At 33.5% G+C, this 23735-nt stretch overlaps 1 protein-coding gene across 3 annotated transcripts in view; it reads left to right on the top strand.

Moving 5' to 3' along the window:
- Nucleotides 1-23735, top strand: part of LOC145297012 (ceramide kinase-like) — a 573763-nt gene that overhangs the window by 483015 nt on the left and 67013 nt on the right. For all 3 annotated transcript variants that reach the window (XM_080143241.1, XM_080143245.1, XM_080143236.1), the window contains 3 exons: nucleotides 14458-14838; nucleotides 17581-17709; nucleotides 20415-20478. In XM_080143241.1, coding sequence (XP_079999367.1) covers nucleotides 14458-14838; nucleotides 17581-17709; nucleotides 20415-20478 — 574 coding nt within the window. The remainder of the gene's footprint in view (nucleotides 1-14457; nucleotides 14839-17580; nucleotides 17710-20414; nucleotides 20479-23735) is intronic.

The raw sequence follows: 23735 nt of genomic DNA, 5'->3' as shown, positions 1-23735 counted from the left end.
CACATACACACAGAAAAACACACACACAAAAATACATGTAGAAGATACGTAACCAAATACAAATATATATAAAAAAAACCCATACATATACACACATATAGAAGATACGCACAAACACAAATACATATATATACATACATATACACACACACACATATATATACACACATATAAATACATACATACACACACATATACATACATATACAAACACACACACATACACACGCACACACACACATATATATATACATGTGCACATATATATACACATATATATATATATATAAATTAGCTGGGCAGGGAGAAATTGAAAAAATTAATTTTTTGTTTTTAATTTATTATTTATAGTTTTTTGAATTGTCGGGCGTTAAGTTGGAAGAAAGAAATGAGAAATAGAAGGGTAAATAGGTGAATTATACGTTATAGGTTTATTTAATAAAGTAAAAAAACTAAGGATATAAGTAAGTTAATTAAATAATAAAAATTAATATAATTATTAATAAAATGTAGATAGTAAGTAGATAACAAAAACACACAAATACATACACATGAGTACACATGTAAAAAATACACACATAAATGGGGGAGAAGCATGTGCTTGAGTATATGTACAAACACAAATACGAAAAATATGTAAATAAGCTTCGTGTTAAAATATATGATAATTATTATTGAAAGAATTAGTAAGAGGTAAATATAAGAGAAAAGCGTATTATATATGTTATATGTAGATGGTAAATTAAATAATTAATTAAAATAGAAGGTAAGTAAATGATTAGTTGTTAACAAGTAGATAATAGACCGAGAGGCAAGTCGAAGGATACCAATTGTGATAAGTACGTAATTGAAATAATAGAAATCGAGACCTGATTATGGAAATAGCCAATAAGAGACTATGGGGCGAGAACCTTTAAATAATGACATAAGGAGTGATTAAGGCAAAGGGGGGGGGTTTACAAAAATGAGTTTGGTAAAGAGAGATGTAGCTAAAAAATGGTGGGATAAATAGGTGGGGGTTCTGTGGAGGGGTTCTTTTAAAATGAATGGGGGACTATATAGTTTAGGTTGTAAATAGGTTGTGTGTAATTCGTTAGTGTTAGATTTTAGGGGTGGGTTATAGTTATTATTAGAAGGGTGAGAAGTTGCTTAAGAGGTGGGATTTATAATGTTTACAATTAAGTGAGGTTTCAGTTTTTTTATTTAGAAGTTTATCTCTATCTCTAAAATTAGTAATCAGTAATTTTTCAGTTAAGCATAAATAACATGGGGAGTTTAGTGATTTACAGGTACTAGCTCTATTAAGAATTTCCCAGCTAATAATTGGGGTGAGGTTGTTTCGGGTAAGTAGTAGATAGTGGTTAGTTAATGAAGTACTATTTGGGTGGTTGGGGTTATTTAGGGAGCATTTATGCACTCTAAATCTGTCTTTGAACGTGGTGCTTGAAAGGCCAATGTAAAATTTTTTGTTTTGTGGGTCTTCAGCAGGGGCAATAGTTGCTTTGTAAACCACATTTGTTGAGAGACAATTTTGCTGGAGCGGGCATTGGGGTTTGTTAAGGCAGTTACAATTATTTTGACCATTGTTATTATAGTTGTGGTTATTTAGTATTTTATTGTTGTGTTTTTTAATTTTATTTTCTAGATTATTTGTGCAACTGTAGCTAAGCTTAATAGTGTTCTTATTAAAAATTTTATGTAGAATATTACTAGGGGGGAAGTGGTGATTAAGAAGCATGAAGAATTTTTTACCTAATTTAGTTTTTATCATATTATTATAGGGAGGGTTAAACCAGAGGACTTTGCGGGATCTGTTATTCCTATTTGTATTGTTGGGTTTATTAGGGTCCAAGTATGTAATATTAGGGTTGGAATATCCAGATTCCTTTAAAGCATTTTCAAAGAAGGGTTTGTGTAGGTTAAAAATGCTGGAGTTAGATGAGTTATATATATGTATATATATATGTATATATATGTATATATGTATATATATTTATATATATGTATATATATGTATATATATATGTGTATATATATGTATATATAGATATAGATGTGTGTGTGTGTGTGTGTGTGTGTGTGTGTGTGTGTGTGTGTGTGTGTGTGTGTGTGTGTGTAGTACATAGTACTCGACGGGTGTTAAATCAATTTAATTAGCTTAATGCGAAGCTCTCTATTTTATTTATTTATTTATTTGTTTATTTTGTAAATGAACAAGCAAGTTGAGCACTGTAAAAGCAGTGGGCGCGTGTCTATATTAATGGGCACTTGATGAGATTGTTTACGAGCACCGATCCCAAGGAACTAAGATTAGAACTGTCGACTATCAATTAGATGGTGGTAGGTTCAATCCTTGGCTAGAGATGGGTGTTAGTCTAGCCGCACTGATGAGCTGTGATATAGCGAAACAGTTCTATATGTGGTTGACTATATATATATATATATATATATATATATATATATATATATATATATATATATAATGGTAACATGACTTCTAAAAGGTGACGTCACTTGTCATGTGGCATCCGGATACATGAGATGAAATACGTTTTAGTAGTTTTTGACTCAAAAGATGCAAAAAATCTCGGAAAATGGATGTTTTTGCCTCTATTCTTTTTCCGACTTTTTTTCTAAATTTGAAATACGAAATGCGTTTTATAAACATTACTTTCAAAAAAGTAATCGTACTTTCTTTTTCTTTTGCAATGTTTTTTTTTTAAGTTTAAACTTTACTCAAAAATAAAATAGAATTTCTTACAAATCTTTTGTTCAAAAGGAGTTATCTCCCTGTATTTAACATATTTATAAAACAAATCCTCGTATTATTTTGATTCATCTTTTTTCGCAAGGATCCGTGGTGCAGTGGTTGGTTGGAGTATTTAGAAAAATCAATTGTAAAAAGTGATATTCTCCTAAAGGGCGAAGGTTAAATCCTCAGTGTGGCCGACCGAAGAATACAGTTACGAATTACTTAGGATCTCTATCCAGTTATGGCTGATGGGACAAGAGCACTCTACCCCGTGAAGTATATAAAGGATTCCGCTCAAAATTCAGTCCAAATTCCCGATTTCTACAGATACATACCCAAGTTCGACAAGATACACTTATTAAACTAATGAACTTTTAATAAAATCATTTAAAATAATAAAAATGTAGTCACAACTTCCTTTTTCATTGTTTTATTCAAATTCTCGTATTACACAAATGAACGAATCTCTTGATAAAACCATTAACAAAAATCATTTTACAATTCGGAAAAAAAATCTCGGTTATAGAAAAGACGCAAAAAAAGTGGATTTCCCAAATCTATTAAAACGTATTTCGTTTCATATATCTGGATGTCGCATTTTGCATTTTTCTAGCGACGTCATCTTTTGGTAGCCATGTTTTCGATTAAACCGACGGTTGTCGTGATTGCCATCTATCTATCTATCTCTCTATCTATCTCTATTTATATATGTATATGTGTGTGTGTGTGTGTATATCTATATATATATATATAATTTAAAGGAGATTAGAATAATAGTCTAAAGAGCTAAGTGTATTTTAATGTAATAAAATAAAAAGCTATAGCAAACATCTAAATGACTACTTTAAATACAGTTCCTGATTTCAAAAAAAGAAAAACCAAAAGATTCATCTGCCTTACTTTTAATGCTAGGTTTATTTTTGGTGTCTTTTCAATTCAATAGAAATCCTCCTAAATTTGCTGATGAGGAGACCGTGCTTACCAAAAAAACTATGTATAATTATTCTACGTGACTTCATGTATACCACAAATAAAAAGCACGGATTTCCGAAACGATCGTACAGATAATTGACTTTGTTGTTGTTCCTTCTTATGAAACTGATTTTTAATTTAATTAAATTTTGATTTTTAAATTTTAAAAATTTTAAAACTTTTAAATTATAAATCACATTACTTAATATATATATATATATATATATATATATATATATATATATATATATATATATATATATATATATATATATATATATATATATATTGTTTTTAATATATAATTATCCACTGACACGTGTTTCGTCGTCTACGACTCATCAGAGTGGCTGAATCTAGCGAGATTCGAAATCGGGACCCCTTTCCGCACAAAATGTTATAAGGATATTGTATGTATAGACATTCAATATTTAATTCAACAGTTCTCAATACGTGAGTAGAGCTCGGTTATAAGTTATGAAAATATAATTACGGTAATTAAGCTACCACAGGCTTCCTCGTAGTCAAGCTAAAATTCTGTCATATTAGTAATATGCAGCGAGATAGATAGATAGATAGATAGATAGATAGATAGATAGATAGATAGATAGATAGAGTCATTTTTCAAGCCCTGTATTCGTTTAAATTCTCGAAATAAAACAAAATTAAAAGGGCAAATAAAAGGCGCCGAGGATGACAGCGAAATTGGCCATGTAGTGAATAAGCAGATACAAAAAGACTTAACCCCTAAGAATCTTGCCCACCACCACTATCCCGCGCCGACCGCCCACGCATTCCGTGTTCATTGGATCGTGTAAGTTACCTTTTTTACCACTGGCGCCTACTCGACGAGATACGTAGACACGATAGCGAACGTTTGATTTTTTTTTTTTTTTTTTCTCTTTAACTTTTTTTTTTTCATTCATGGTAGGTGGACTCTTTCTCCTTCTCCCATTCGCACGTACCGTCGCCGACGTCCGTTTATGCGTTCGCGCAACATGATCATCCTTCTATTCTTTTTCTTTGATGTAGTTATTGGTCATAGATGATACCAAGGTCAATAGTAATAATAGCAAGCGCGCGAACGAGCGAGCGAGAGAGAGAGTGAGTGAGTGAGTGAGAAAGAGAGAGAAAGAGAGAGAGAGAGGTGGGGAATAGAGAGAAAGGTGACAAGAAGTTAAAGGGGGGAGCAAGATAGCCAAGATATATGGAGGGCGGAAAGATACGAAGTAAGCTAAAAGACAGGTAGAAAGGATTTGATAGATCGATCGGCACACGCAGATACGTACATACATACATACATACACATACATACATACATATACAGAAAGTGCCTGATCACTCGCTCTCTCTCTCTCTCTCTCTCTCTCTCTCTCTCTCTCTCTCTCTCTCTCTCTCTCTCTCTTACTCACACACACACACACACACACACACACATACACACTTTTGCTCGTCTATCTTTCTATCTCATTGTAAGGCACCGCCAAAACTGGGGGGGGGGGGCAGGTAAGTATTTTTTGACGGACTGTCTTTTTAAAAATCTACCAAAAATCAGGTAATTATCCAATTAATACGAAATTTTCAGCGATTATTAAGAGAAGAATGGACTTTATAACAGTTTCCTTATTTTTCATAAACGATAGTTATATATATATATATATATATATATATATATATATATATATATATGTATTTTTGTTTACACCCCCCCTTGTTTTGAGGGGGTTCCAAATATGCTTAAAATAATCATCTGAAACTGAACAAAACATATTGTGTTGTTGTAAGGAACAGGATTATAGATTAAAAAAAACTTATTTTGACGTCTGAATATCAGAACTTCGATTGTGTTTAATTATTCCGCTTTTGAGTTTTGAAGGGTGAAATTCGGTGAATATGTTAAGTAAAATAATTAATTTAAGTTAAGCAAAACAAAAAAAACATTTTTAATATTTATACGAAAAAACCCATTTTAAAATCTTTGATAAATAAATTAACAATTTTTTTTTAGCGAGCCGAATAATGCATGACCATTATTAAACAGGGCATACTTTGAAGAATCGATACAAAAAAAAAAAATTCGATAAATATTGTGCCCTTTGTGCTAAAATTATCATCATTTTTTCGATCCCGTTTGAAAACGTTTGCCGCCTTTCGACTACGGTAGACCAAACGCGCTGAAATAATTTTTTTATTCTGCTTTAAATTCACCCCCCCTCCCATTTTGGGGAGCCTGGTCCCCCACACACATACACATTCAAAACCAAACTCATACAAATGGTCACCCATCTGGTACTGGCCAGCCTCAGCGTTAATAATACATTGAAATTTTCGTCACTGAAAAATAAGGTTTTTTTTGCTTGTTTGGTCTTCCGTAGTTTGCTTTTTATCAAGTACAAATGTAAACATTGTAATCAAATCGGCGCGAAGTAACTGGTTGCCTATATGAATAAGTGGAATTATTTGAAATCCAGGTACTTATATTATAATATTTTTGCATATTCTTATAGAAAATCACCCTAAATCTTAGACAAGAAATAAACAAATGAATTCTTTCAAAAACCTTTTTTTTTTTTAACTATTTATATACTTTTTTTGTGCAAAACAAAAACGCCAAGTGTTAACTTTTGGGAAAAATTTAACATTTAAATTTAATTAAAAATAGTAGAAAAAGTTTTACGTTATTCTGCTTTCTATATGATAAAATTCAGGGTTTTATCTTTCTGGAAAAAAAGTTACTCAGAAATAATGGATTTTAATAAATGTGATTTTAAAAAACAACAACAACTTGATTTTTCGGCCATTTTTGGCAGTGTCTAATATATACATACACACACACACACATATATATATATATATATATATATATATATATATATATATATATATATATATATTAGTGTTGGGACGATTAATCGAAATCAGGAATCGGAAAATCGGAGCTTTCATGGGGAAAAGCTATGTTCTCCTATATCATAGAGTTCAATTTAGTTCTCCCACCCCCAAACAGTTTCAATATTGTATCTCTCACTGCACAATTAGTTCGCTCCTAATGTAACTATCGTTAGACGTTGCATCCCTATTATGTTATCTAGCATCTTCTCTCCTCTTCTGATAAGAAGCATTAGGCTTCAAAATATTCTGGTATGAAAAGTTTTCACTTACATTAAACCTTTATTGAATGAATTATCAGTATATATTGTTACATCGTCATTTTCTTACTTTATTGATACTCTATATAAGCTCCAAAATAATTTATTGAGCTTCGCATTATGCCGATAAGTTTCCTCTTAAAGACTTGATCTTATTCTTTTTCTTTTAACTCCTCCTTATATATATATCTATAATATAAAGCTGTGTGTGTGTGTGTGTGTGTGTGTGTGTGTGTGTGTGTGTGTGTGTGTGTGTGTGTGTGTGTGTGTGTGTGTGTGTGTGGTCACGAATAGGCTCCTATATGGTTGACTATTTTAAAAAACTGATTACATATAATGATAGAAGATGTATCGAGACACGGGAATGGGTATGTGTGATCTGGCAGAACGGTGGTTCATTAAAATTGTGGGGTCTGGGTTCGCGCCTGGTCCACAAAGTATATAGAAATAAAAAATTTAAAAATTAAAAAAAAAACGTTTACAAGTGTTTTTGATATAGATGTACATAATAATACTTTGATAAGTATGTGTTTACTTAAATACGGGTGGTACAATAAAAATTGTGGGGTCTGCGTTCGCGCCTGGCCTCCATACAATGGAAATAGGCACAGACTTTAATAAACACTTTTCATATCTATCTGCGTAAGTATACTTTGATAATTATGTTTCAGTTTGAAGAAATATGGTATAATAAAATTATGGGGTGTTCGTTCGCACTTGATCTCCACAGAATGGAAATATGTCACAAGGTTTAACAAGTTTTTTTTTTAATATAGATCCACAGAATATTGTGATAAGTGTTTCAGTGTGAACAGGTATGGTATAATAAATTATGGGGTTTATCTATTTTATTTTTACTTTCATCATATTTTGCTTTGGTTTTGATACCCCCAAATTCGAAGCTATCTCTTTACAACCCTTCCTTTTCATAACCTATCAGAGTCCATTTTCTGTAGGCTGTTTTTGAACTTTTGCTAGTATATATATATATATATATATATATATATATATATATATATATATATATATATATATATATATATATTCTAGACTACCCGTGACCCGTTGGGTCAGTATGTTATATTAGCTATGAAATTAATGTATGAGCGTGACACTTGTGACGTAAAGAAAATAATTTTTTTTGACATAACAGAAACATTTCTATGAAAGTATATTAAAATGAAAAAGAATATAGATAGATTTCTATGAGTCGTTCTGTTCATGATTTTTTATTTAAAAAAAAACTTATAGCCATTGAATAATAAGTGGTTTGCCATGCTTATAGGTAAATATGCACTGAACAGATACCATAATACTTAAAGTTAAATTCAAATTTTGATATATCTTTTAACTTAAACGCGAAAAAAAAAACAATTGGGACGCTGACAACGTACACAGTAAAACAATATGGTTTATTGTCGCGTTGATTATTTATTTGTAACGCAATTTAAAAAATATATATTTTCGGTGTTATTTATTTATGTTAGGAGTGTAAGAAAAAAACTAATAATTTCTAAATAATAACGTTAATATTTCAGTGCGTAGGTAAAATTCTGCAAAAGTAGCGATATTTGTTTATTTGTTTACGCTGTTATGGTTTATGTTTATGTACGCATGCGCAACCGGAAGTCGTAAACTGGATGTGGGTTACAACACCTGTTACAAGGTCATTTGAGTTTTTTGATTATATATATATATATATATATATATATATATATATATATATATATATATATGTTTTTATTTCCTTATGATATATACCAATCCTTATTTAAGAAACTATATGTAATTACAGAGCAATAAAAGAAATGAATGAATGACAAAAGTCTATTTTCCAAAGTTCATGATGTTGACCATCTTATAACTTATTCCTTTAATTCAGTAGACATTTACAATACTTAACAGTATCTGTTTCGTAACGTAAAATCAATCACTTAATTATTATAGGTCCTGGATATGACCTTAAATTATATCCGATGGTGAGGCCCCAGCTTGCGGGCTTTGGGGAGTGTTGAGCCAACCTTTAATTGCCATTGCTCCCAGGTCCACTCTGACCCGAATTGGTAGTACCTGTTAGGGTCCCAACTATGGGTTAAATAGAAACCGACCTAAAAAAAAAAAAAAAAAAAAAAAGCAAATATACTCTATTAAAAAATTGTTCTTCAAAATCACGAGATTCGGCGGTAAATGACCTCAAAAAGGGTTGATACGCCGTAAAAGAAAAACAACCAACCAACTTAATTATTATATCAATCAGTGAATCTATTTTGCCCTTAACTCATCAGAAGAAATAGCAACAATCAATCCGTCAAAAGGAATTTAATTTTAATCATGTCAAAACGCACTTTATTTCCATTTGACGTATATATATTATACACACACAAGCATGTGTGTGTGTGTGTGTGTGTGTGTGTGTGTGTGTGTGTGATCATATACCTCCATGTTACTAAAATGTGATAATGAGACAAGTCCAAGTTCCGTCTTTTTCAGAAAAATTGTTTCTGTTCTTTAATCTCATTGGTTAATTGATGCCACAGTTTACCCAATGGAAAACCGCACTGTGAACATGATCTAATATAGACATGGTTATCTCAGCACCATTGCTTATTTATTTTTAATGTAAACTTGTTTGTGCTACTCAACGAATTACAAACACGCGCGCGCACACACACACACACACACACACACACACACACACACATATGATCGTAACAGCGCAAACCAGAGATAAATAACTCATCGAGAACGCATCTTTTTACATAGTAATTAAGTGGGAGAAAATAGAGCCGAGTATTAATGGAAAAAATAGACGCTCGCGACACGCGAACAAGCTAATTACGGACACTTTCATGGTTTTTATTATTATTATTATTATTATTATTATTATTATTATTATTATTATTATTATTATTATTATTATTTAGTACTAGCTGTTAATACCTGGCGTTGCCCGGGATGCATGAAAGTCATTTATGTTTTTAATCTTTATTTGTTTGCATATTTTCAAACTAAAAGTAGGACAACGGCCATTGTAATTTTCAATTTAAAATGGCTCAGGCATTTTTGTAGGCCGGGGTGCTCTTTCTTTTAGGCGATACCTTTTCTATTCCCACCTTCCGACCTTCGGCCATATCTTACGACGGTGAAAGGGAGACAATACTAATTCTTAATGATATCAAATAGTTTCTTTATTTCCAACATATTTTTAAAATGACTTAGATTAATTATGACTCCATTTTTTTTTTTTTTTTTTTTTTTTTTTTGCTTTCTTTATCATCTTTCCTCCATTCTTATTTTCACAGCGTTTCTATTTTTTTTATTTGTTCACGAAATCATATTTTTTTTTTCTGCGGTGTATCATTTGAGCCCCCCACCCCACCCCCCGCCACCGAATTATACGATACTAAGCGCCACGTTCCAAAAGGTCAGAAAACGGGTTCACAGTTTCGCGACTTTGTAACCTATGTATCCCAAGAACTAGAAATATTCGTTTAGGATTTGTTTTAAAATGAAGTGTAATTACTAGGGCTATTACAAGAGATTATTCTTTTCATTGTTTTGACTCTCGAGTATATATCCGACACAGTTAGACACAGTTAACCCATTAAGAACCACATCACTCTATATAAAAGCGTATACGATATTAACTGATATATTCTCGAGAATAATGAAAAGAATATTCTCTTGTCCTAGCTCTATTAATAACTATGCTATGAGATCATGTCGTATTCATTTCAATAATGATGATAGTTGTGACGTCATAATTATTATTGTAAGAACGAGACAATGAAATGCGTTATTATTGCCTGTAAAAAGTAATAAAATAAAAAACAAGACAAAGTTTTACTGCACTTCTGTATTTATGTTAATGTCAACATAATCCATGAATGCGTTGCGATCATCCGAATCATCAGTCCCATCAGATTCTTCACTGACGGCCGCAGTTGCCTATAACGTCGACTTTTCTTCCATGTCTTGACGAGGAGCATTTTGTCGATTTAGAATACCACGGAGATAATAGGCATGTGCAGGGGGGGAGGGAGTACAAAGGTGAGCAGAGCCTCCACATCAACCAGTTTGTCTGTAGAGACGAATGTCGCCTTCATAAACATTGGATTTGGACCTCGTTGACGGATGCATTTTATACCTCTGACCCGTGCTCCGTGTAGATGAGAGTTTAAAAAAACATAGTGCCATAGTTAACTCGTTTTCTCTGTATATGGTGTTTAGTACTGCATGATTCTGGAGGCTTCATGTAGATTCAGTATTTTAAGTATTTTTTTTCTTTAATAAATTGTAACTGAGTGCGTTATAATGTTGCCAATAACACAGTAAAACAATGGCAAATGAAAATTGGCCAGTAGGAAGAAAATTTTTATTCGTCAGCTTAAATACTAATTGCCCCCCCACGAAGGGGAGGGGGTGGACTTAGTAATTACTTCCCGTTCGCCCGTTCGTTTATTCGCACTTTTCTCAATAACCACGCTTTATATTATATTTGGAAATTTTTCACAAATTTTAGTCATAATGAAAGTAAATTTTTTGCCTAAACGGATTTTCCGGAAAATTCTGGTTGCCCTCCTAGCGGCTATTATAGGAGTAAAATTGCCCCAAAATCGTTTGTCCATATTTTTCTCAATAAACACGCTTTTGATATTTTTGAAATTTGCGCAAACATTAGTCATGATGAAAGTAAATTTTTGCCAGAACGAATTTTCCGCGATAACTCGGCTTGTCCCCCCGCTAGGGGTCATTAAAGGGGTAAAATTGCCCCAATATCGTTTGTCCGTTTGTTTGTTCGTACTTTTCTCAATAACCACTCTTTGAATTTTTTTTTTTAATTTTGCACAAACATTAGTCATGGTGAAAGTAAATTTTTGCCAGAACGGATTTATTCACTCGTGGGGGGTGGACACCGCATGCTCGGGTTTTTATGGCTTGATTTTGAAAATCCGGCAAAATAATTTTATATTAAATATGGTTGATGTTTTACTTACAACTGTTTAGAAATAATCTTTACAAAAATAGTTTCCAGTGTGCATCACCGTTTCTGTAAAATTGTCCACGGCTACAAAATCTATTAGTCACGTGACCGTAAATATGAGTATTCAACCTCCACTGAATTATTTTTTTATGTCTACATACTTTGAAAAAATCATTTAGACACTTAAGCAATATCTTGATATTTCGACATTGAATAAGTTGTGTTCCCTGCCCTTTAGTGCGACCCACGATGACCAACTTTATATCAATCCCATACAAAATGCGATTCGTATAAATCAGTAAATAAAAAAAATCTCGTGGACAGCTTTGATCTGTTGTTTGCTCTGTTTTCTCAATTCTCTTTGGAAACTAGATACTCACAGGGTGGACCACGTAAAGGTTGCCTAGGTTTACATTGAAAGTGGTGGTATGGAGTTATTTATCTTCTTCCCTGGGTGGGAAGATGTGACACAAGAGTCGGAAAGTGGGAGTGAAGGGCCAGCGCTCCTGAGAAGGAGCACTTTGGCCTGGGCAGTCTCGTTGACATTCCACTTCAGGCGATTAGCAATAAACCAACCCATTTCTCAAATAGAGAAGGCAAGCCGGGGGGGGTAGACCTCGTAGAACTGCACAAAATAAGAGTCATACTGCAGTCAACAGGGAAGAGATCATTTCAAAAATGGTCCACGAGCATAACAGCCTGCCCATACAGAGTATTGTTGCCACATCTAGGCTGGTGCACCAACCACTTGCCTCGCCCTTTTAGACAGAATAAAAAAAAAACAGTCCTTAACGTAAGCGGTCCCACACTCTCTTTTTTTATGGAAATCGCTCCAGACAATACACGAAACCACTTAATGCAACAAGCTAAAATAAATAGCATATTAAGGTAAAAAAAAATACCAATGATAAATGTTATATGGATAGATTCCGAATCAGAAAAAAGCAATTCTTCCCGTTTGTCAGAAACACCGTTCATGGAACGTAAGAACTAAAGAAGAAAATAAGGTAAACGAGAATTGAAAAACTGCCAAAAGTAAACCAAGGGTCCACTTTCTACTCTACCAAGCTCAACCTCTGGAATGTGTTCCGAGGAATTTTTGTCCTCTGGACTAACTTGACAATTTTTGTCCTCTGGACTAACTTGACAAGCCGAGTTCTGTATTGTCTAATTATCGTGATGTTTTTAAGTTTCCTGCATTCCCTAATTAGTTAGGTAGCCTCTGTATATTGCTAACGATTTTTTTTGTCATAGCTTACTTGCGGAACAAAAAGCAGCAAAATCACAGCCCTTCACTGCGGAAGTTGGTATATATATATATATATATATACATATATATATATATATATATATATATATATATATATATATATGTTGGAAGGCTTGCTATGCTAATAGATTATTTCCTCAAACACTTATCCTTGGTTTGATTGCTTCGTTTTACGGCATATCAATCCTTTTCGGGTTATTTAATGCTGAATCCAGTAATTAAAAAAAAAAGTTTTTTTTATATCTTCAAATTCGTGGATTTGGGTTTGATTGCTTTGTTTTTGTTTTTTTTGTTTGTTTGTTTTTTATACACAGGCATCACCACATTATCAAGGCCAAGAGGCCACTCAAGGATAAGGGTTAACGAGTGTACAGTAGAAATTGGACAATATAGTAATCATTAGTAATGAAAATTCGGTAAATTTGATAACTTATATGGAACGGCTCATCAAGAACTTATTTACGTTAGACTTGAACACAACCATATTCTAGTCAGCCGGAAAGCAGGAAAACGGAAGACAATTCCACAGGCGTGCAGTTCTAAGAAAGACGCTTTGTTCATGGAATTTTTTACGGTATATCAACTCTTTCGGGGTTATTTAATGTTGGATCCAGTACTTTTGACAAAACGTTTTTATGCATCAAGTTCTTTATATTTTCAAATATTTATTCATGGTGTTTGGTTTGATTGTTTTGTAGAAGAAAATTGTTGTTTTTATTTTTGACTTAGCAGAAAATGGTTAAGTTTTGCAAAAAGAAAAAAAAGAACAATAATAACATCAATATTTGGTGCATTTTAGGTCAGGAAGACAGTATATTCGGATACCCTGATCTTACCTTTGGAATGTATATATTTGATTACAGCGGCCACCTTAAATCAATTCCATAATTGCAAAGTTTTCGTTCAGAATCTTAACAATTTGCAAAAATACAACACTTCAGGATTTAAAAAAAAAAAAAACTAGCTAACAATAAGTGCTATCTTTTTAAATTGTAACCCAGAAAACAGCAATTTGTTCTCATTTGTCAGAAACATCACTTATAAAATATGAGAACTAAAGGATAAAATAAGGCAAGCAAGAGGTTGCTAAAAATAAGCGAATGGTCCAGCGTATACTCTACCAAGCTCCAGCCCCTGTCCCATCACCGCAATGTTGTTTCCCTGTCTTTGTTTTACAAGCACTTTCTACGGAATGTGCCCCGACGAACTTGCGGTACTTTTGCCCTCTTAGCACTAAGTATATACGTTTCATCATATTAGCCACCTTCAATCAATTCCATAATTCCACTCTAATCGCGGTCTCTTTTCTTCTCCCTTTTCTAATTTACAGGTAACGTTCCTTACTTTGAAGTGATCGCCGTCACCGAACAGGTAGAGGCCATTGCACGTTCGAGTAGCCGAAGCCTGAACGGCTCCAAGCGGTCGGCGTCTGTCCACCCGCTTTTCGTCTTACAAAAGGAGGCCTGCGACAAATTGGACTCGAATTGCGCGGCATCAACATCGTCGGGAGCAACCGCCGGAAATGGGCATAGGGAGCCTGTCCGGATCCTTTCCGATTCCAAGTATGTCGATAACAGCGAGGGAAGCTTCACCATACATTACATTAAACACTACAGTGGAGACATCTTGGGTACTGCTTCCGTCACTTTCCAGGGACCTGTCCGTTTGAACAGGGAATTCGCAAAATGCCTACGGGACCGCATGACCATAAGTAAGTACATATTACCGTCTTTTTATTTATTTATTTATTTATTTATTTATTTATTTATTTATTTTTACTTAGTCAGTTCTCTTGATGTTGACAATGTAAAAAAAAACAATGTCTCATTAAATTTACCAATTTTTTTTTTTTTTACCTTCGCATCTTCACAGGTTATTTTAATTGCTATTTTACGCGGCCATCTTGTATTATGCTTGCTTACTATATATATATATATATATATATATATATATATATATATATATATATATATATATATATATATATATGTATGTATGTATGTATGTATGAAGGGTGAATGAACTCTTTTTCTGGGTCAACGGCCAACTAGCACCGTGTATATTTGTGTGTGTGTGTATATGTGTATTGGGGTGGAGAGGGCTCCCGTAAGCCGTGGTGAAGGCAACCTTTCTAGGAGAAGCAAATCTCTGATTTAAAAAAACATAAAGCGGGAGACCAGTACCCGCATTAAGCTGGTCTGCAGTTTAATTTGTTGCTGGCTATCTTGCTCTTGCTTGCTGCTGGATCTTAACATTTTGAACCGAGAGAGAGACTTAGCTGTCGTACAAAGCTAAGACTCTGTAACATCATCTGTGTATAGATACTCCCTCAGGCATTTGGGCTCATGGATTTTAAATGTCTGAGGGAGTGGCACTCGTGTGACAGGACGTTGCAATCATCATGTATGTATGTATGTATGTGTGTATGCATATATATATATATATATATATATAGAGAGAGAGAGAGAGAGAGAGAGAGAGAGAGAGAGAGATTTTGTTTTTTCAAGCGATAAATACGGTTAATATTGGCTCCGCCTCGAAGTTCATTTTTCTTTTTTATTTACTTAGAAAGTCGCCCTTTAATTTGTTTGGACGTATATAACATTTTTATTTTTATTTATTTATTTATTATTTTTAAAAACAGTAATATATATATATTACATGGTAGTTACCACTTATCAAGGCCCGGAAGCCACTCGGGGATAAGGGTTATTGCGTGTACAGTAATCACTGGGATAATATCGAAGTAATCGTTAGTAATGGAAATTTGATAAAGTGTCTTACTAAAGGGGGCGGTTTATCAGGAATTTGTTTATGTTGGACTTGAAGACATCCAAGTTGTAGTCAGGTGGGAAACAGGCAAACGGAAGAGAGTTCCACAGGCGTGCACTTCTAAGAAAGAAGCTTTGTTCATGGAATCTACGTTTTGATTTAGGCACAGATAAAGAGTGCGGAAAATTATTGACAGTGGTTTCAGATAGACGGGTGGTTTTCGTGAAAGATTGGCGAGGGGGGGCAGAGATTGGAGCTCAGACGAGCACTTGCGATGGAAATAACGATAATATATATATATATATATATATATATATATATATATATATATATATATATATCTACGCTGATTGGTTAAAGTTTCAACATTTTTCGTAATTTTTTTGGAATTTATACTAATTTCGTAATACACAATAGTGCTTTTAACTGAAAGTTTCGAAAACCTGGCATACTGAAGAAACAGCAAATGTAATGTTGAAAATCCTAATTTACAAAATGAAGAATTTGATAAAGAAAAACAACCCAATTAAAAAAGAAAAAAAAACATATTTTCATTTTAAAAAAAAATGGAGGAAATATTCGAGTCATCAGGTTTAGAGTTAATGTCGTGACTTTTTTATTTTATTAAGAGGGCATAAAATTGGTGCAAAATTGTTCATCTCAGTGAATTATTTTTACCTGTCCTTGGACGGGTATTTTTCTGATAGTTCATATTTTTTTTTTTTTAAGTTGTTCGGTTAATGATTTAATGATCAAACGATAACGTTAAAATTAAATGCAACTTTCAAATTCCTATTTAATAAAAATTAATAATTTCATAAAGAAACAAAGAATAAAAAAAGAAAAAAAACATTCACCATGCGGCATTGGTCCTGTGTGTATCAGCAAAGGAGGTTGTCTTTTTCTATTATTTGATTTAAAATTCGATTTCTTTTACAGTTTTGAATTTTTTTAGTTGAGGTATAATTGTTTCTATTGTTTGGATTAATCGGACTATTGTTTTCATCTTGTGTGTTAATTGCACAACGTTTTCATCAGTGTAACCTTCGACCTTCTTTATATTTTTTCAATTAGCCAATCATATTATTCTAAGAAACGGTTATTTGAACACCAGTTTCTGAATTTTTGAGATGAGGTCTGATTGTTTGTGTTATTTGGATTCTTCGGACCATTGTTCTCACCTTGAGTTTTATCTGCACAACGTTTCGATTGATGTAACCTCCAATTTCCCTCAGGTGTAAAAGTTGCAATGTTTGGTATTAGGAAAGGGATAACTATATTTCCGAGGGTTCGTATTTTGGTTCTAGTTGTAAATAAAAATTTAAAACAAAAAAAAAACATAATTAAAATTATCAAAAAAAAAACATAATTAAAATTATCAAAAAAAACACTAGAAGATATTATTTCAAAATATTTTTTTTTAAGTGGGGGGGGCTAAAGTTTAATTTTTTAACCAATTGTAAGTTCTTAAAATATAATTCACAAAAATAAGAGACACCGCTAAACTATAAATCTTAAACCACGTATTGTCCTCATCAATAGCTATTCCTAATTCCTATTAACGAACTGCTATATTTTTTTACTTTTTAATTTGTTTTTCTTTTTCTTTTTCTTTTTCTTTTTCTGTCTACCCTCCACGTTTTTTCTCGCTGCCGTTGTTGCTGTCGCTCTTTTCTGCCAGGCCAAAACCGACCGAAACATTTCCTCGCTTTCGTCAGCCCGAAGAGCGGAAAGAATCGCGGCGTGAAGATCTTTCGCAACAAAGTTCGTCCGATTTTCGAATTGGCTGGAATCAAGATCACCGAAATGAGTAAGTGGCTCGAAAGATTGCAACAATAAAACAAAACGCCAACAAACAAAATAAAAATTGTGTCGCTAATAAAAATATTAGCTCATCAAGAATGAAATGTCTGATTTAAACACTGATAATTTAACTGACAATATCATAAATAAAAAGTAAAGATTTTAATCAAGGTATGCACTCAAGGTATCTATATATTTCTACCATCTTATCAGTATCGTTTTTATAGCTTATTAATACTGTAACGTTTATTTATACTGTAACGTTTATTTTTACTGTAACCTTTATTTATACTGTAACGTTTATTTATACTGTAACGTTTATTGTTACTGTAACGTTTATTTATACTGTAACGTTTATTGTTACTGTAACGTTTATTTATATTGCAACGTTTATTTATACAGTAACGTTTACTTATACTGTAACGTTTATTGTTACTGTAACGTTTATTTATACTGTAACGCTTATTTATACAGTAACGTTTATTTATACTGTAACGCTTATTTATACAGTAACGTTTATTTATACTGTAACGTTTATTGTTTCTGTAACGCTTATTTATACTGTAACGGTTATTTATACAGTAACGTTTATTTATACAGTAACGCTTATTTATACAGTAACAATTTATACTGTAACGTTTATTGTTACTGTAACGTTTATTTATACTATAACGTTGTCCGGGAACCAACACACGTTGTAGCCTTAATGGCAAAGCAAACCAAGAATAGAAAAAGGAAATAACTCCAACTCGCTTTTTCTTTGTAGCAACAACTTTCTTGGCCTTTTTTGGCTAGGAACAAAATATAATATCTGTTCTTATACTGCACTTCACCTTTTCCGACCTCGATCAATAGAGGAGAAATCCTTGTAGACTGAAGCAATTTTTATTTTTGTCTCTATCCAGAGTCCCTTTTTGGGGGAGACGAATTTTCCCTACGTTAAAAATCAACCTTGTGTCTAACTCTGCCCTCGTGCGGATACAAGTAAATAGGAATAGCATTTGTTTTTCTATTGTTACAGCCGTGACGTCACCTACGTGATCTAGTACGTGTTCCACGTCTCTCACTAGATCTCGTTCCGTGACCCACGTCTCTCACGTGATCATTCTCTTTCTCTTTTTTATAGTCTTTTTTTTTCCTTAACCGGTGACGTCATTTCGCATGCATTTACTAATTAAATAATTAATATTAATTAGTATTAAGAATTGATAATATAATGTTATGAATTTAATTTTTAAAAAATCTTAATGCTGCAATGTTTTAAGTTATAAATTTATTATATTTTTACTAGAATATCTTGTCCTTTTCTTTTCTAGTTGTAACAACTAGTCCTTTACTTTTCCATGTTTAAGTTTAACCATATTACTTTTTATGCTCGCACGTTTTTATTGTAATCCATGATTTTTCCAGCTTCCAGTAAAGTCACTTGTTCTTTGTTTAATTTCAGTCTTATTTTTTTTTTTTTTGCCCCCATAAACATAATATGCACATATGTAATAACAATGTACGGCAGTCGTCTGCTTTCAATAAAATCCCCCCAGTTATTTCCTTTTCATTCTCTCTGTTTCACTTGTTACTTCTCTTTTCGCAACAGTAGTCGCTGAAGCGACGTGGTTGCTACGGAAACCAGTCATAAAAAACGTCGCTCACCTCCTTACGTTTTTTTTTTTTACCATTTTGAACACCAGTAGATTCATCATAACTTTTGTTTAATGAACAAAAATGAAACATTTTTCCCCCAATATAGCTGATCTATAAACTAATAATTGTTTGAAATTTGATCGAAAAGCGAGTGAGCAGTGAAACTTTAAAGCAGTTCTAAATGACTAAAACTACCACTTAACCATATATTCAAACACTACTGTGTTTGAATGATAGAGTAGTTAGTTTTATCCCAATGACCAAAGAAAGATTTAGTCCACAATTATAATTTTTATGTATTCATTTTATTTCAAGGAATGTTTGAATTTTTTTTTCTCTCGTCTTACGCACCTTTCGCAACCTGCAATGAAAATACTGTTTTTGGTTTTAAAGGCTGCTCTTCAGATACGATCATTTATTAATAAACAGCCAAACTATTCCAAAACAAATAAAAAGGACTAAAATATATTTTATATATATATATATATATATATATATATATATATATATATATATATATATATATATATATATATATATATATATATATATATATATATACTAGGAACTTTGCTGTATTCTAGAATACCCGCTTCGCGGGCAAAATTGCAGTAAGTAGATGCTGTAAGAGTCATACCAAATATGACATTAATCTTTGACTTTGACCTTGAAAATGGTATTTCCATCCATAGGTAGGGGACCATCATCATGTCAAATTTGGTCATTATCGCCCAAATGGTGTAGGCTATAGGACAATATATATACCTAGGCTATAACTTTGTAACCTTGACCTTTACCTTGGAAAATGGTGTGCGCTATCCCAAGGTGGGAGGGGGGCATCATCATGCCTTCTTTGGTCATTAACGGTCCATATATATATATATATATATATATATATATATATATATATTCCCTTCGTATATCCATTCTGAACTTAGCCACTGCCACTGATATTCCTACCAACATTCTCAGCATCGCAACTATCATCAAAAACATTAATATCTTAGTGTGTTACATTTGTTAAAAGTAAATTAAATATATTTCATTTTATTTTTATTTATTCCTATCTAGTAACCGAACGAGAAAGACACTCAATCGAGTACTTGCAAAAATGTGACCTCAGCGATTTCGATGGGTAAGTAGATTAATACATTTTTAACCTACATTTTTTTTTTATACAGATGCACGTACATTCACTTAAGGACACGTCCGACTCAAATTATCCTTCCTTTTGTTATGGTAGAGGTCGCTCCAATCTGTGATATAAAAAAAGGGGGATTCACACTCTTTTTTCCGGCCAGGCCTCTGATGAACACATTCACTGGCACTCGAGCACTATGCACGCACATTTCATGATATGTTAGACACTTCCCTCAACTTCCACATACATGCACACACACACACACACACACACACACACACACACACAAACATACGCACACTTACAAACACGCACGCACGTACACTTACCTTACAGGCTTTATTGTACATTTTTTCATGGAGACAATCTCAACCCGAGCGCAATCGATGTGCGAGAAATTAATGTTTTGTTTGTTTGTTTGTTTGCATGTTTGTTTGTTCTTGGTTTTTGTTATTTGTTTTCGTTGTTATTATTTTTGCATATATTGTCATTTTTGTGTTGTTTCTTTTAAGGGAAAGCTGTTGCCTGAGCGACGGCTAACTCTCTCACATTCCAAACCAAAGCCAGAACACTACAAATGTTTTTAAACTAAGAAAATTATCACTAACGAAATGGTCATCAAGGTCAGATGCTACTTGAGGATAACAGTTAATGGAATAAAATTATTGTCAAAATAGAATGAATCTTAGTTGGATGCTTCGGATTACTGTTCTCGTCTTTTCACAAAGTTTCGATCGATGTAACCTCCGACCATCTTCATGTGTATCTTATCAAATTCGGGAATCTTTTTTGTCGAACTCGAGGATCTTTCTGTCGAACTCGGTGACTTTTTTGTCGAACTCAGGAATCTTTCTGTTGAACTCGGGAATCTGCATGAAATTTCGAACATAATCCTTTATTTAATCCACGGGGGTAGCATGCAGAAACGTAGAATGATTATATACGGCATAGTTACATGCACATACCGGTCCTCGTTAAAACACCGAAGTTAAGCAACGCCGAGACTGATCAGTACTAGATGGGTGTTCATTTGAGAATACCAGCCGTTGTATGTAAGAGAACCTTGACAACCACTGCAAAAACATAACGTTGTCATCTCCTCTGATGGGAATATACATGCGACTAAGAACCGCTTGTGAATTAAATGTACCCAAGACACTTTCTCTTTCATAGGAAGCCGGTTCAACCTGCATACGGTGAATGCTGTGTTTTAAAGATCGTTGGGACCAAATTCGAAATCTTGTGGAGACGGTCTTGATAAGAATCGATTTACATTGGATAAGACAACGACCCGGTTATAATCTCCAGGGAAGCAGTCTCGTGATAATGTGTTCCACAAACGGAATGCGCTAACGAAGATATTCTGTTTTGGAGAATTTCATCCATGCGCTAGGCAAGGGGAAAATAAAAGAAAGTTTTCTTTTCTGTTCTGAAAGTCGACATACCAAAGAAGGCCACAACACTAAAAAGATTTTTTTTTCTCTTTTTTTAACACAGGAATCAAGGCCCGAAGGCCACTTCAGGATAAGGGTTAATGGGTATACATTAGTCAATGTAATTATAGTATAGTAAACATAAGTAGTGGGAATTTTGTAAACTGGATTACTTAGGGGGACGGCTCATTAAGAACTTGTTTACGTTGGACCTGAAGGCAATCAGATTGTAGTCAGCTGGAAAGCAGGCAATCGGAAGAGAGTTCTACAGCAATCGTGTCTAGCCTTAATTTAAACCTACGTCACTTCCGGTTTGGCGGTGGTAGTAACAGAAAAAACGTCACGTTTTTTCCGTTCTTTTCCTCCTTCGCGGTACGGGTTCGAGCCTGCCTTCCTACTACCACTTTTGTTTTTTTTTTGTTTTTTTTTTTTTGCTCAACACACACCTCCAAACACCTGGGCAACATCGGGCACCCATGCTAGTATCTATAAAAGTGAAAATGTCTGCCTGTCTGTCTGTCTGTGTATATTCCCTTACATAATAATTCTGTCAATTTTCAGTCTACAGACTCGAAATGTATATACAGGGTAGTGATAGTTGGGAAAATCTCTGTAATCCGTTTTCGGCCAGAAATATGACTGTTAAGGGGTCAAAGTTCGACTATTTTACCTTTGAGTACTCTACCATACTCCTCCGCCAATTTTGGGTCTAAACATTTGAAATTTTGATATAGGTTCCTTGAAAATGGATCTAACTTAATAACTCGATTTGAGCCCAAAACAGTAAATGTTAAGGGGTCACAATCGGGGTCAAATTTAAAAAAAAAAATTGATCTCTGCGCTCTCTACCAAATTACTCAGACAATTTCTGGTCTACAAATTTGATATTTTACATAAAAAGTATTCAGAGATAGGGCAAGCGTTTTAATCGGTTTGGGTCGAAAATTTGAATTACAAATATATAAATGTATGTACGTTTGTATGTCTGCCTAAAACTTTCGACAGAGGCGTCATAATAATTAATCAAGGGGGTCAAAGTTTTTTAAAAAATTAACCTCTGCGGTCTCTACCAGATTGCTCAGAATATTTCTGGTCGAAACATTTAAAATTTTACATAAAGGGTATTCAGAGATAGGGCAAACTTTTTAATCGGTGTAGGTCAAAACTTTGAGCTATCAATATATAAATGTATGTATGTATGTCTGCCTAAAACTTTCGACAGAGGCGACGGAGTTTCACAAGATCAGTATGGTTTGCAAGCTCGACCCTTCAGACGACAAATACCGAAAAATTGGCTAAAAACATTAATTTTTCACCCTCAACTGGGCACTTTTCTACAGGGAGGGGTCGCTTTTTTCACTGATATTTTCGAAAGTCATCCCCTCTTTTCGATTGTCTAGCCTTAATTTAACCCAACGTCACTTGCGGTTTGGCAGTGGTCATAACAGCAAAGACGTCACGTTTTTCCGTTCGTTTCCTCCTTCGTGATACGGGTTCGAGCCTGCCTAACTACTAACACTTTTTTTTTTGCTAAACAAACACCTCCATACACCCGGGAAGCGCCGGACATCCGTGCTAGTATATCTATAAAGTGAAAATGTCTGTCTGTGTGTACATTTCCCTACCAAACTACTCTGTCAATTTTCAGTCTACAGACTCGAGATTTGACATAAGAGGTATTGAGATTTGGGAAAATCTTTTTATTCCTTTTTCGTCCAGAAATTTGGCTGTCAAGGGGTCAAAGTTCAACGGTTTCATCTTTGCAAACTACCAAACTCCTCCGCCAATTTTCGTTTTAAACACTTGAAATTTTAGATG

Source organism: Euprymna scolopes, chromosome 2 (genome assembly GCF_053919585.1).
Source record: "Euprymna scolopes isolate OS-2025 chromosome 2, ASM5391958v1, whole genome shotgun sequence".
In the NCBI taxonomy this organism is placed as follows: domain Eukaryota; kingdom Metazoa; phylum Mollusca; class Cephalopoda; order Sepiida; family Sepiolidae; genus Euprymna; species Euprymna scolopes.
This window is presented reverse-complemented; position numbering and strand designations above follow the sequence as displayed.